This window comes from Dendrobates tinctorius, unplaced genomic scaffold, assembly GCF_039654945.1.
Source record: "Dendrobates tinctorius isolate UK_male_01 unplaced genomic scaffold, ASM3965494v1 ptg000135l, whole genome shotgun sequence".
NCBI classification, from domain to species: domain Eukaryota; kingdom Metazoa; phylum Chordata; class Amphibia; order Anura; family Dendrobatidae; genus Dendrobates; species Dendrobates tinctorius.
Window position 1 is genome coordinate 8610243 of NW_027361803.1, and position 16311 is coordinate 8626553.

General features: G+C 48.8%; 1 protein-coding gene across 2 annotated transcripts in view; it reads left to right on the plus strand.

Annotated features, from left to right (window-relative positions):
• The window catches only part of LOC141048427 (class I histocompatibility antigen, F10 alpha chain-like), a 117800-nt gene that overhangs the window by 57658 nt on the left and 43831 nt on the right, over positions 1 to 16311 (plus strand). For both annotated transcript variants that reach the window (XM_073543986.1, XM_073543987.1), the window contains exons 3-4: positions 7112 to 7390; positions 13314 to 13583. In XM_073543986.1, the coding sequence (XP_073400087.1) occupies positions 7112 to 7390; positions 13314 to 13583 (549 nt within the window). The remainder of the gene's footprint in view (positions 1 to 7111; positions 7391 to 13313; positions 13584 to 16311) is intronic.

Below are 16311 nucleotides of genomic sequence, written 5' to 3' on the forward strand. Positions count from 1 at the left end.
CATACACACACGTGCGACTCTGCTCCGTACACCTCGTACACGTGCGGCTCCGCTCCGTACAACTCACACACTCACGGCTCTGCTCCGTACACCTCGTACACACACGGCTCTGCTCCGTACACCTCGCACACACGGCTCTGCTGCATCCACACTGTAAACCCTCCCTGACCCCACACATAAACTTCACCTCATCCAGGACGATGAGAACCAGCACAGACAGCAGAGTCCTGCATAAACCAAGGGCTGATACTGGGTACTGGGGGGAACATTATACTGTGTATGGGGGGATGGCGGTACTGTGGGAATATTATACTGTGGGGGGGTGACGGTAGTGGGGAACGTTATACTGCGTGTGGGGGATGGTGGTACTGTGGGAATATTATACTGTGTGGGGGGGGTGACGGTAGTGGGGAACGTTATACTGCGGTTTGGGGGATGGTGATACTCTGGGAACATTATACTGTGTGTGGGGACAGGAAAGGGACATTGTAATATGTGTTTCGTTACTTCCTGTTTTCCATACTTGGGTCATATGCATCTATCAGAGGAAAAGGAACAAAATGCTATGATTCTTAGAAAGTGACAACAAAAAAGCACCAAGATAGTCTCAGCTCTGAAAAGGTTACGGTCCCCTGTGCCCAGTAATGGGGAATCTCCAGCACCTACCTCCATTATTCTCTATGTGGATTGTGGCTCTGCGGGTGGAGGTCAGTGCTGGAGGCTCCATTATTCTCTATGTGGAGTGCGGCTCTGCGGGTGGAGGTAGGTGCCGGAGGCTTCATTATTCTCTATGAGGAGCGGGGATCAGCAGGTGGAGGTCAGTGTTGAAGACCCCATTCTCTAGCACCGACCTCCACCCGCAGAGCCGCACTCCACATAGAGAATAATGGAGCCTCCGGCACTGACCTCCACCCGCAGAGCCGCACTCCACATAGAGAATAATGGAGCCTCTGGCACCGACCTCCACCCGCAGAGCCGCACTCCACATAGAGAATAATGGAGCCTCCAGCACCTACCTCCACCCGCAGAGCCGCACTCCACATAGAGAATAATGGGGCCTCCAGCACCGACCTCCACCTTCAGAGCTACATTCCACATAGAGAATAATGGAGCCTCCAGCACCTACCTCCACCCGCACTCCACATAGAGAACATTGGAGCCTCCGGCACCTACCTCCACCTACAGAGCCACACTCCACATATATGGCTGCTCTGTGCGCACAGGACCTGTGATGAGGTCACAGGAGGGGAGGAGTCAGGGGTCACATGATCAGGGTGCCCTGACTACTTCCCTCCTGTGACCATCAATTACAGCCTCTTGCAGGCCCGCAGCACCAGCGTGCAGACTCAGAGGCTAAATTGTAGGTGCTGCAGGTAGAGGAGCGCATAATGCCGACCCCTGCTGCCTGCCGCTTGAACAGGTGGCTCAACTTGACTCATTATAGCTGCGGCCCTGGCTAAACCGCAGGCTAATCTGCAGGTAAACCGCAGGTCTTTTGAACTGCGGATTTAACAAAATCTGCAAGGAGAAATCCACAGCACCTAAAACTTTGTGGGCACATAGCCTTAAAGGGACCCTGTCAGCTAGTTTAGCTATCCTACCCGCCACTGCACCTTGCTAGCACATCCGTGACATCCCTGTCTCATCTAATTGTGAATTACAAATGTGGAAGAAAAGCGTTTTACACACTTGCTTTTGTTCCACTCCCCCATTCTGTGGGCGCTCCTAGATGGGTGGCCGGTCTTCCAGGGTCCGTTTCCTCCCCCTCGCTGCTGGTATCACGCCCTAGTGGATGAGATAATTGTTTCAGGAGCACGGTACAAATTTCAAATTCATGGCTCCTCCTTGCGGGGATGACGCACTGCCAGACGATTGTCATTTCCAGTCTGCTGCATTGTGGGTGATTATCGGGTGTACGGGTCGGCTTCGGAATGCGCACTGCACATGCTCCGGACCCGGCCAGCATAACCAATACACCCCGACAATGCACCGGACTGGAACTGACAACCGTCCGGCAGTGCGTCATACCCACAAGGAGGAGCCATGAAATTGAAATTTGGACCACGTTCCTGAAACAATTATCACACCCACTTGGGCATGATATCAGCAGCGAGGGGGAGGAAATGGACCCGGGTAGACCACCCACTCATCGGCCACCCATCTAGGAATGCCCACAGAACGGAAAACAAAAGTAAGTGTGTAAATCGCTTTTTTCAACATTTATAATTCACAATTAGGTCAGACAGGGATGTGCTAGGAAGATAGCTAAACTTGGTGACAGGTTCCCATTAAAGAAAACATTCATGCTGTCCGGGGGCCACACTCACCTGTTGCCAGTAGCTACACTCACATTCACTGTCACCATGTTACACACCCAGGGCCGCCCGCAATCATTTGCTGCTACTGGTCACTCACACTCACTGCCACCCTGTCTCCCCCTCACCTGCTGGCTACAGGCCTGCAGCTTACAATCGCTGATGTATGTGGGTATTATATCTCGATCTCCATTCTCCAAGTTCTCCAGTCTACACACTGGGAGTTTGGGACAGGACATGGGATGAACACATACATAGAGGTAGAGTGACTGTGACTCACTGACTGGATCACCAATCATCTCATCACACTCCCTGGCTGCAGGGGGTGGACACAGAGGAGGCGGAGAGCCAACCAATTGTTCAAATGAAAGTGAAACAAAAGTCTTACAGAGAGACAGACAGCCTCCAAGTCCTCCCTCCCAGGTCTTGATCACAGCCAGCCAGGCAGCTCTCTGGTTCTTATCTTCACAAAGTGTCAGTATCACACAGTGACACAAACACAAGTGACTCACCAATCACCACAAACAGCATTGCAGCCAGAAGCAGGCGTCAGCTTATCTGATTGCAGGGGACAACGCTGCTCTGCCGCCCCCTCTCTTCAGAGACTCTGTGCCGCCTGAGCTGACTTCTCACCTTGGCTCATGGATGATGCAGCTCTGCTCTGAAGGTCGGATGCAGGGTCCGAAAACTCCTCACCAAAATCTGCTGACCGAGCCGTTCTCGTATTGTCTTGTAGGATGTGTTCACACTGATGTTTCTGGAGCGGAAAACACTGGAAACACCACTGGAAAAAATGTTCAAAATAAAGAACATAATTATGTAACAACAACTCACTGTTCACATTGTGCAATAATCTGCTCAGTCTTTTCAGCTTCCTTTAAATGCTCAGAATTTCACAAGACGGCAAAGAAGATTGTAGATTCTCCAGGAAAGCTCAATACTTAACTGTAGACGTTAATGGGAAGGATAAGGTGATATTTTTGCACATTTTTATTGAGCATTTTTACCACAAATTATACAAGTTTTCTTTTCTTTATGGAGATCAAAAAACACTCAGGAAACAAGCAAAAACAGAAGTAAAAGACGCTTTAGGTGTCACGATTTGACTGGCGAGTGGCCTGGGACCAGGGAGCACCTTTCAGGGCCCTAAAACTAGGGGGTGCCCTGTTCCCCGGGATACTTCAGACGGTGAAGATGCTGGGGCTTCCACCTTGCTTTATCTTCTAGATCGGCCCTACATCTGTCTCCTTCCCCCACACAGGGAAGAAAGGCGCTATTGTGTACTGCAGTACACCACCCCGACAGACAGGGGAACAAAGACAAGGGTAAACTAAAAACTCCACACACACAAAATATACACTCACATATAACAGAGGAATTCACCAGGGTGTGTAGGGAGGGGGAAGAAAGTAAAACAGGGTAGGATGAGGAATTTCCAAGCGTACAAACCAGACAATAGTCGCTGATAAATTCCTCCAGCTCTCCTTCACACCAGCTTCTCCAAGATCATGTAGCTATTGCTAACTCTGACAATGCCTTGGTAATCGAGCCCAGATTTTATAGGGAAGAGGAGTGGCTAACAGACCACAGCTGAATGTAGAAGTTTTTCAATATGGCCGATTAACCCCTGTTCTGCTGGAAGAAATAAACCAGTTTACACTGGAGAAGTGCTTCTTCTCAGCGTAGTAGGAGCAACCAGACGTTGCGGTCTTCTGGCTCCGCTCCATTGCGGTAACCCCGTGACATTAGGTTCACAAAACTCCATGGACAAAAATCATTTTCTCAGGCGTCTTCTACTTAAAAACGGTCAGTTTTTAAACGGTGTAAAAAGACATAGTGCGAACACAACCGTAACCTGGTCAGACTGGGGTGGGAGGAAAATCAGACAAGGGGCCAAGAATTCTCTTTATCACAGTTTATGGCCATAGAGTGAAAGCGAAAAACCAGAGGGGGCTGAGAACAGAAGTGGCCGATGTGAAGGGGTTAACCTAGACCTCTTCTGCACAGGAGAAATAACACTGGGAAAAGCGCACAGGCTGAATGCAGTAAGGAAAGGGTTAACCCTCTTACAGGGAAAGTGAAAAGCTGAGTACATTGTATTACTCGGGAGGAGGCACAGGAAGGAGAAGAGGAGGTTGGGGAATGGAGGAGGCACAGGAAGGAGAAGAGGACGGGGAATAGAGGGGGCACAGGAAGGAGAAGAGGAGGTTGGGGAATAGAGGGGGCACAGGAAGGAGAAGAGGTCGGGGAATGGAGGGGGCACAGGAAGGAGAAGAGGTCGGGGAATGGAGAGGGCACAGGAAGGAGAAGAGGTCGGGGAATGGAGGGGGCACAGGAAGGAGAAGAGGAGGTCGGGGTATGGAGGGGGGCACAGGAAGGAGAAGAGGTCGGGGAATGGAGGGGGCACATGAAGGAGAAGAGGAGGTCGGGGAATGGAGGGGGCACAGGAAGGAGAAGAGGATGGGGAATGGAGGGGGCTCAGGAAGGAGAAGAGGTCGGGGAATGGAGGGGGCTCAGGAAGGAGAAGAGGAGGTCGGTGAATGGAGGGGGCACAGGAAGGAGAGGAGGAGGTCGGGGAATGGAGGGGGCACAGGAAGGAGAAGAGGAGGTCGGGGAATGGAGGGGGCACAGGAAGGAGAAGAGGTCGGGGAATGGAGGGGGCACAGGAAGGAGAAGAGGAGGATGGGGAATGGAGGGGGCTCAGGAAGGAGAAGAGGTCGGGGAATGGAGGGGGCTCAGGAAGGAGAAGAGGAGGTCGGTGAATGGAGGGGGCACAGGAAGGAGAGGAGGTCGGGGAATGGAGGGGGCACAGGAAGGAGAAGAGGAGGTCGGGGAATGGAGGGGGCACAGGAAGGAGAAGAGGTCGGGGAATGGAGGAGGCACAGGGAAGGGAAGAAGAGGTCGGGGAATGGAGGAGGCACAGGAAGGAGAAGAGGATGGGGAATGGAGGGGGCACAGGAAGGAGAAGAGGATGGGGAATGGAGGGGGCTCAGGAAGGAGAAGAGGTCGGGGAATGGAGGGGGCTCAGGAAGGAGAAGAGGAGGTCGGTGAATGGAGGAGGCACAGGAAGGAGAGGAGGAGGTCGGGGAATGGAGGGGGCACAGGAAGGAGAAGAGGAGGTCGGGGAATGGAGGGGGCACAGGAAGGAGAAGAGGTCGGGGAATGGAGGGGGCACAGGAAGGAGAAGAGGAGGATGGGGAATGGAGGGGGCTCAGGAAGGAGAAGAGGTCGGGGAATGGAGGGGGCTCAGGAAGGAGAAGAGGTCGGTGAATGGAGGGGGCACAGGAAGGAGAGGAGGTCGGGGAATGGAGGGGGCACAGGAAGGAGAAGAGGAGGTCGGGGAATGGAGGGGGCACAGGAAGGAGAAGAGGTCGGGGAATGGAGGAGGCACAGGGAAGGGAAGAAGAGGTCGGGGAATGGAGGAGGCACAGGAAGGAGAAGAGGTCGGGGAATGGAGGAGGCACAGGAAGAAGAGGAGGTCGGGGAATGGAGGGGCACAGGAAGAAGTGGAGGTTGGGGAATGGAGGAGGCACAGGAAGGAGAAGAGGTGGGGGAATGGAGGAGGCACAGGAAGAGGTCGGGGAATGGAGGAGGCACAGGAAAGGGAAGAAGAGGTCAGGGAATGGAGGAGGCACAGGAAGGAGAAGAGGTCAGGGAATGGAGGAGGTACAGGAAGGAGAAGAAAAGGTTGGGGAATGGAGGAGGCACAGGAAGAAGAAGAGGTCGGGGAATGGAGGGGCACAGGAAGGAGAAGAGGTCGGGCAATGGAGGAGGTACAGGAAGGAGAAGAGGAGGTTGGGGAATGGATTGGGTTGGCACAGGAAGGAGAAGAGGAGGTCGGGGAATGGAGGAGGCACAGGAAAGAGAAGAGGAGGTCGGGGAATAGAGGAGGCACAGGAAGGAGAAGAGGAGGTCGGGGAATGGAGGGGGCACAGGAAGGAGAAGAGGAGGTCGGGGAATGGAGGGGGCACAGGAAGGAGAAGAGGAGGTCGGGGAATGGAGGAGGCACAGGAAGGAAAAGAGCAGATCGGGGAATGGAGGCGGCCACATGGGCAGGAGCTGCACACAGAGGACATAAGTGGGGTTTCCTGCTGAGCCGAGTGTCCCCAGGGTTACTGAGTTCAGAGCTGACAGACGGGAGATGTCGCAGGGAGACGCAGCAGTTACTGATCCGGCTGCTCGGGGGTAACCAGTGTGCGGGGAGGAGCGTGCATAGCAGGTGACTGACAGCCGTACAGATCCGTCTCCTCCAGGACCTGCGCTGTCTGCTGCCTGGTCACGTGCAGCATCTCCGAACACGTCAACGCGCCACAGGCGTCCCCCACTGATGACAGACAGCTCTACTGTCCAATCACATAGCTCAGCAGCCCCGCTCCTACCAATGGTAAGACAGCGCAGCGTGTGGGCGGGGCAAAATGCTATTACGAGAAGATGAGACCCACTTGCGCCCTAAGATTACTCCAGTAATCCGCCCTATATACATTCGCCGCCCTCTCCGCTTCTGCCGTCGGGGGCACTGTATCCTCGGGGCCGTAGAAGCCTGGTGAGGATTAAGAATAAAATCCAGTAATGTCCGCGGTAAATGGCGCACAGGTCACTGAGGGGTTACACGGTCTCATGTAGTGACGTCAGACTGTGATCGGTGCACGATGTCTCCGCTGCTCTACAATATCTGTGGCCGATCACACACATCAGATATTGGGGATTATGGAAACACCGGGCACATTCATCACTGGATCGTCAGGATCTTCAGGCTGATCTCTGTGCTGTGTAACATGTTCCTGTCTTGTCTGCAGGTTTCCATTCCTACCAGTGGATGATCGGCTGTGTGCTGAGAGATGACGGCGGGGTCACTGGGTACGATCAGTACGGATATGATGGGAGAGAGTTCATGGCCCTGGACACACAGACATGGACATATGTCCCCACCATGGCCCAGGCTCAGATCACCGCAGATAGATGGAACAGCCCAGAGGAACTATGGGGGGAGAGATGGAAGAATTATATAGAGAATATCTGTATCGAGGATCTGAAGAAATATTTGGAGAACGGGAGAGAAGATCTGGAGAGGAGAGGTGAGCGCTCATCATCACATCTGTCCCTGGCACTGAATCCTCCCATACAGGTAATAAGCCCCTGTCACCTCTGTGTGATGTGTGATTTATGGTCCGCCTTGTACTTCTAGTCCCCTCTGTCCCCGGCACTGAATCCCCCGTATAGGTAATAAGCCCCTGTTACCTCTGTGTGATGGGTGATTTATGGTCAGCCTTGTACTTGTAGTCCCCTCTGTCCTCGGCACTGAATCCCCCCATACAGGTAATAAGTCCCTGTTACCTCTGTGTGATGTGTGATTTATGGTCAGCCTTGTACTTGTAGTCCCCTCTGTCCCCGGCACTGAATCCTCCCATACAGGTAATAAGCCCCTGTCACCTCTGTGTGATGTGTGAGTTATGGTCAGCCTTGTACTTGTAGTCCCCTCTGTCCTCGGCACTGAATCCCCCATATAGGTAATAAGCCCCTGTCACCTCTGTGTGATGTGTGATTTATGGTCAACCTTGTTCTTGTAGTCCCCTCTGTCCCCGGCACTGAATCCTCCCATACAGGTAATAAGCCCCTGTCACCTCTGTGTGATGTGTGACTTATGGTCAGCCTTGTACTTTTAGTCCCCTCTGTTCTCGGCACTGAACCACCCATATAGGTAATAAGCCCCTGTCACCTCTGTGTGATGTGTGATTTATGGTCAGCCTTGTACTTGTAGTCCCCTCTGTCCCTGGCACTGAATCCCCCCATATAGATAATAAGCCCCTGTCACCTCTGTGTGATGTGTGATTTATGGTCAGCCTTGTACTTGTAGTCCCCTCTGTCCCCGACACTGAATCCCCCATATAGGTAATAAGCCCCTGTCACCTCTGTGTGATGTGTGATTTATAGTCAGCCTTGTACTTGTAGTCCCCTCTGTCCCCGGCACTGAATCCCCCATATAGGTAGTAAGCCCCTGTCACCTCTGTGTCATGTATGATTTATGGTCAGCCTTGTACTTGTAGTCCCCTCTGTCCCTGTCCCCGGCACTGAATCCCCCATATAGGTAGTAAGCCCCTGTCACCTCTGTGTGATGTGTGATTTATGGTCAGCCTTGTACTTGTAGTCCCCTCTGTCCCCCACACTGAATCCCCCATATAGGTAATAAGCCCCTGTCACCTCTGTGTGATGTGTGAGTTATGGTCAGCCTTGTACTTGTAGTCCCCTCTGTCCCCGGCACTGAATCTCCCCCATATAGGTAATGAGCCCCTGTCACCTCTGTGTGATGTGTGATTTATGGTCAGCCTTGTACTTGTAGTCCCCTCTGTCCCCGACACTGAATCCCCCTTATAGGTAATAAGCCCCTGTCACCTCTGTGTGATGTGTGATTTATGGTCAGCCTTGTACTTGTAGTCCCCTCTGTCCCCGGCACTGAATCTCCCCCATATAGGTAATGAGCCCCTGTCACCTCTGTGTGATGTGTGATTTATGGTCAGCCTTGTACTTGTAGTCCCCTCTGTCCCCGACACTGAATCCCCCATATAGGTAATAAGCCCCTGTCACCTCTGTGTGATGTGTGATTTATGGTCAGCCTTGTACTTGTAGTCCCCTCTGTCCCCGACACTGAATCCCCCCATATAGGTAATAAGCCCCTGTCACCTCTGTGTGATGTGTGATTTATGGTCAGCCTTGTACTTGTAGTCCCCTCTGTCCCCGACACTGAATCCCCCCATATAGGTAATAAGCCCCTGTCACCTCTGTGTGATGTGTGATTTATGGTCAGCCTTGTACTTGTAGTCCCCTCTGTCCCCGACACTGAATCCCCCATATAGGTAATAAGCCCCTGTCACCTCTGTGTGATGTGTGATTTATGGTCAGCCTTGTACTTGTAGTCCCCTCTGTCCCCGACACTGAATCCCCCCATATAGGTAATAAGCCCCTGTCACCCCTGTGTGATGTGTGATTTATTGTCAGCCTTGTACTTGTAGTCCCCTCTGTCCCCGGCACTGAATCCTCCCATATAAGTAATAAGCCCCTGTCACCTCTGTGTGATGTGTGATTTATGGTCAGCCTTGTACTTGTAGTCCCCCCTGTCCCCGGCACTGAATCCTCCCATATAAGTAATAAGCCCCTGTCACCTCTGTGTGATGTGTGATTTATGGTCAGCCTTGTACTTGTAGTCCCCCCTGTCCCCGGCACTGAATCCCCCATATAGATAATAAGCCCCTGTCACCTCTGTGTGATGTGTGATTTATGGTCAGCCTTGTACTTGTAGTCCCCTCTGTCCCCGACACTGAATCCCCCATATAGGTAATAAGCCCCTGTCACCTGTGTGTGATGTGTGATTTATGGTCAGCCTTGTACTTGTAGTCCCCTGTCCCCGGCACTGAATCCCCCCATATAGGTAATCAGCCCCTGTCACCTGTGTGTGATGTGTGATTTATGGTCAGCCTTGTACTTGTAGTCCCCTCTGTCCCCGACACTGAATCCCCCCATATAGGTAATCAGCCCCTGTCACCTGTGTGTGATGTGTGATTTATGGTCAGCCTTGTACTTGTAGTCCCCTCTCCCCGGCACTGAATCCCCCATATAGATAATAAGCCCCTGTCACCTCTGTGTGATGTGTGATTTATGGTCAGCCTTGTACTTGTAGTCCCCTCTGTCCCCAGCACTGAATCCCCCATATAGGTAATAAGCCCCTGTCACCCCTGTGTGATGTGTGATTTATGGTCAGCCTTGTACTTGTAGTCCCCTCTGTCCCCAGCACTGAATCCCCACCATATAGGTAATAAGCCCCTGTCACCTCTGTGTGATGTGTGATTTATGGTCAGCCTTGTACTTGTAGTCCCCCCTGACCCCGACACTGAACCCCCCATACAGGTAATAAGCCCCTGTCGGCTCCTGCTGTTTATTCTGTGAGTCCGTCTTTTCTTACAGTTCCATATCGTCCTGTTCCTCGGTTCTTCCTTCTAGATGTGTTACTAGTCCGGGGCGTCCTACACAGGCTGACACTGTGCGATCAGTGCGGAGCGGCCACATTGTGCAGGACACAGCCGATGTCCAGTCATTTATACATTTCCTGGAGGCATAACAGAGGAATCACAGAATGCAGAAACCTAAGAAAAGATGCTCCAGAATTGTTATTTAATGGGAAATACAAGTTTTGTGCTAAAATAGACGAGTGAGGAGAGGAGACGGGTTCTCTTTAACCCCCTATAGACATTAGACATACTGGTCCATTCAGTGTCGGCTCTCTGTCTCTGGTGCGGGCTCAGGAGCTGAGCCGCCACATTCCCAGCAGGTGATGGCTGCTCTATTCATCCATCATCTACCTCTAAAGTCTGGGGGTGAAGCCGAGCTCCAACCATGGCTGTTATCTGTCAGATGCCGCTGTCAATCACTGAGAGCAGCATTTACAGCAGACCTTTATTCTAAGCGCCCATCAGCTTCCCCGCAGCACGATCGTGGGGAGCCAATGAGCTGCCATGGCAGTCGGGGGTCTGCTGAACGCCCCTGTCATGATGGAGCTGAAGACCCTCCTGTAGCTGCACAGGAGACCCTGATTTGTACTATATACCCCAATACTGCGGTGCTGCAGGATCTAGTACAAGGGATCGGCGACTGCAGGTTCTGGATCCCTAAAAGGACTATAAAATGCAGGAAAAAATTGTGAAAATAAACTTTATTCCCTTATTTATATTCAGTAAACACCGTAATGAGAAAAAATATTCAAAACGCCAATATTCCAACATTACAGGATAAAGTAAGAAGTGATGAATGTGTCACATCAGCCCCAGGATGGGATTAATAAAGAACACCGACTCCGAGCACAAAGTCCCTCACAGCCCCGTCACCGGAACACCGGGAACGTCACAGGTCTCGGGAAATGGCGACAGAAGCCACAGTTTATAGAGTATTTCCAAAGTCTGTAATAAATCTGCCTGTTTCTATCACTGTGATCGCACTGACCTGGAGCATCGGCTGCCGGATCATTCTCACCCTAGAATGAAGGCGAGAAAAACTAACAAAAAGCAATCGGAGAATTTTCTTTTTTTTTTTCTCGCAATTTTGCTGTATTTTTTCTGTTTTCCAGTAAATTACATGGTGAAATGGATGGTGTCATTCAAAAGTGCAACTTGTGCCGCAGAAAACAAGGTCTCATGCGGCTACAGACAGAAAAAAAAGCTATGGCTCCTATAGGAAGGGAAGGCAGAAACAAAACGTAAAATCACCATGCCAGGAAGGGGTTAATATCGGTCAGGTATCATTGCACTGACACGAGATTGGCAGCTACATAAATTTAAAACCACCACAAACTGAAATACCCAAACACAAAAATACATAATATAAAAAGTAATTAAACCTTTATTAGGCTAAAAAACAGATTGAAAAGGGGAAATTCCAACAAAGACGAGAGTGGTAATCCCCCTATTATACTAGGACAGAAATAACTGCACTAATACATAAATTACTCATATCCGGTGATGTGAGCAGCACTCATACAGCATCCATCATCCATCTGTGTGTGATCATCATCAGACTAAGTACAAGCTCTGTGGCTCCATCTAGTGGTTATGTGCAAAAATGCTAAACTGGAGGTAGATACAATAAGATCTGCTGTCCCGAGAATAAATATATAGGAATAACATTAGTGTGCCACATTTACTGATTTATGGAAAATATGCATAATATAAAATTAATAAGTGTAAATTATGGCTCAAGGGCCGGAAGAAATTAGAGAAAGTCAGCAAATGTAGCACAGCAGTTATAGTGAGATATGGGGACACAGAGCAATTAATCAAAAAATCACAGAGTCATATTCCAATGAGAAGGCGATCGGGCAAGAACAAGTGTGTGCTAGTGCTGTGCCCGAACAATCAAAAATGAGAACATCCTGCACAAAACATCTATAGACTGAGATAACACATTCACCACTGTCACTCTTACACGCATTTCGCCGCGTTAGCTTCCTCAGGGGGTGAATAAGTGTTCCAAAGGCGTTTCTATATAGGTTTCGCTGGATAGACGCGTCGCCACTGACACCAAACGGGGCAACACACCGCGAGCGTTCAGCACATGAGATGAAACAGGTAGCTCAGGATGGACATATCGCTGCTGAGCTAAATCACATTCACTATCCACACATTGCTTATCTGGTTAAATGGCCACAATAATCTGCGCAGGTAAGAATTAGACAAACGGGACACAGGTGAATGTTACATATAGACCACCCAAGAGGGAAAAATCAAAGTGCAAGTGCCTCTTACAGTGCCAACGTGTGAAATATTGAAAATAATCTAAATTAAAAAAATAAATTAATGGAAAATAATAATTTAATCAGATAAAATATATCTGGATGTTCTACAAGTGTTATATAGAAATGAAATCCTTCAAAGTATATAAATAAATATATATATGTGTGTGTATATATGCATACAAACAAAGATGATAATGTGCAAATTTTTCTTGACTATAATCTACAATTGATTCAGTGTGATTGTGTAGAGTGTGGACTGGAGAACAGAAATAAAAAAGGATACAAAGAAAAGTCCCCGTATCTCTCCTGTTTCCCCTACGTGCTCTATACGCACACTGTATACGGCGCTCTGGTAGCGGCCGGTCAGATGCGGCTCCAATCCGTAATATCGGTAGCAGTAAAGCTCAGCGCTCGATAGGAAGCTGTGCAAGAATTGTGGATTTATTATCAGTCAAGGTCAGTCCGTGATAAACAGCTTAAATTGACGTTTCGTCCAATCATAGACCTTCATCAGAAATCTCCTGTGTTGCTGGGATGTGTAGTGAATGTATACCACTCAGAATTGTAAAGTGGACTGTGAGCCGTGTGGTTATAAGTGGTCAGTGCTGCCGTGTGGTGACATGGTCACTGTCAGGAATGCATGAGAGTAGAGACCCCCAGACAGGAGACAGATCAGATCTGTGCTGCACACACCCCATTTATACCTTCTTCTTCCCTCTCAGTTCGGCCCCAGGTGAAGGTGTCCGGTCAGGAGAAAGGTGACACCGTGAAGCTTCACTGCCAGGTGTACGGATTTCACCCCCGAGCTGTGGATGTGAAGTGGAAGAACAAGGAGGACGAGGTTCACTCATATGAGACCACACACGTCCTCCCCAATCCTGACGGCACCTATCAGATCAGGGTCAGCGCGGAAGTGACCCCCAAAGATGGCGACATATACTCCTGTTATGTGGATCACAGCAGCCTGGAGCAGCCGCAGTACATCGTGTGGGGTGAGTAGTGTCATAGAATCATAGAAACGTAGAGTTGGAAGGGACCTCCTTGGCCATCTGGTCCAACCCCCTGCTCAAAGCAGGATTCGCTAAATCATCCCAGTCAGATGTCTGTCCAGCCTCTGTTTGAAGACTTCCATTGAAGGAGAACTCACCACTTCTCGTGACAGCTTGTTCCACTCATTGATCACTCTAACTGTTAAAAAGTTTTTTCTAATATCTAATCTGTGTCTCCTCCCATTCAGTTTCATCCCATTACGTCTAGTCTTTCCTTGTGCAGATGAGAATAAAGTTGATCCTTCTACAATGTGACAGCCCTTTAGATATTTGTAGACAGCTATTAAGTCTCCTCTCTGTCTTCTCTTTTGCAAACTAAACATTCCCAAATCCTGCAACCTTTCCTCATAAGTAGTGTTGAGCATTCCGATACCGCAAGTATCGGGTATCGGCCGATACTTGCTGTATCGGAATTCCGATACCGACTTCCGATATTTTTTCAATATCGGAATTCGGCATCGGAATCGGAAGTTCAGTTGATTGACGGCCTGACGTCATCATGATGCGCGGTGTGTGCGCATCATGATGCGCCGTCATTTCGGGCCTTCCGGGGGTCTCTGCCGGCCTGCCGGGGGGCTGTGCCCGCCTGCCGGGGGGCTGTGTGGACTGCCCGGGGTCTGTACCGGCCTGCCGGTGGTCTGTGCACCCTGTGGGGGTCTGTACCGGCCTGCCGGGGGGCTGTGCCGGCCTGCCGGGGGGCTGTGCTGATGTCCGGGGGTCTGTGCAAGCATCGTCCGATGGGACTACAAGTCCCATCGGGCGATGCCTGCTACCATGACAGTGATTGACACATTAGCCAATGATGGGACAGTAGTAGTCCCATCATCCGGCTAATGTGTTAAATGTTAAAAAAAAAAAAAAAAAAAATACTACATACATACTACATGCATGCTACATACATACTACATGCTACATACATACTACATACATACTACATATATACTACATGCATGCTACATACATACTACATGCTACATACATACTACATACATACTACATACATGCTACATGCATGCTACATACATACTACATGCTACATACATACTACATACATGCTACATACATACTGCATGCTACATACATACTACATACATACTACATACATACTACATACATACTACATATATACTACATGCATGCTACATACATACTACATGCTACATACATACTACATACATACTACATACATACTACATGCATGCTACATACATACTACATATATACTACATGCATGCTACATACATACTGCATGCTACATACATACTACATACATACTACATACATACTACATACATACTGCATGCTACATACATACTACATACATACTACATACATACTACATGCTACATACATGCTACATACATACTGCATGCTACATACATACTACATACATACTACATGCATGCTACATACATACTACATGCATGCTACATACATACTACATGCATGCTACATACATACTACATATATACTACATGCATGCTACATACATACTACATGCTACATACATACTACATATATACTACATACATACTACATACATGCTACATACATACTGCATGCTACATACATACTACATACATGCTACATACATACTACATGCATGCTACATATATACTACATGCATGCTACATACATACTACATATATACTACATGCATGCTACATACATACTACATGCTACATGCATGCTACATACATACTACATACATACTACATGCTACATACATACCACATATATACTACATACATACAATACATTCATACAATACATACATAGACATACAGTACATATAACATAGAGTAACATACTTACCAATACTTGTCACATTGTTCCCCGAAGCCATTGTCTTTTCCGGGATAAATATTAACATAACAAACCACAAAAATACTCACCCACGATCCGAAGCAGTCCACGAGTGTGTCCCACGACGATCTTGGGTAGAGAACTGCAGCATCAGATGATGCTGCCGTTCTCTACGGGCTGCAGGAATCCAATGACGGAAGGTAGGTATCCTTCCGCACTGTATTCCTCCGCCACTTAAAAAAAAAAAAGTCCCTAGTCTCACTTTATGCCATTGCTGCGTGGGAATTTCCCACACAGCAATGGCATAAAGTGAGACTAGGGACTTTTTTTTTTTTTAAGTGGCGGAGGAATACAGTGCGGAAGGATACCTACCTTCCGTCATTGGATTCCTGCAGCCCGTAGAGAACGGCAGCAACAGCTGATGCTGCAGTTCTCTACCCAAGATCGTCGTGGGACACACTCGTGGACTGCTTCGGATCGTGGGTGAGTATTTTTGTGGTTTGTTATGTTAATATTTATCCCGGAAAAGACAATGGCTTCGGGGAACAATGTGACAAGTATTGGTAAGTATGTTACTCTATGTTATATGTACTGTATGTCTATGTATGTATTGTATGAATGTATTGTATGTATGTAGTATATATGTGGTATGTATGTAGCATGTAGTATGTATGTAGTATGTATGTAGCATGTAGTATGTAGCATGCATGTAGTATATATGTAGTATGTATGTAGCATGTAGTATGTATGTAGCATGCATGTAGTATATATGTAGTATGTATGTAGCATGTAGTATGTAGCATGCATGTAGTATATATGTAGTATGTAGCATGTAGTATGTATGTAGCATGCATGTAGTATATAT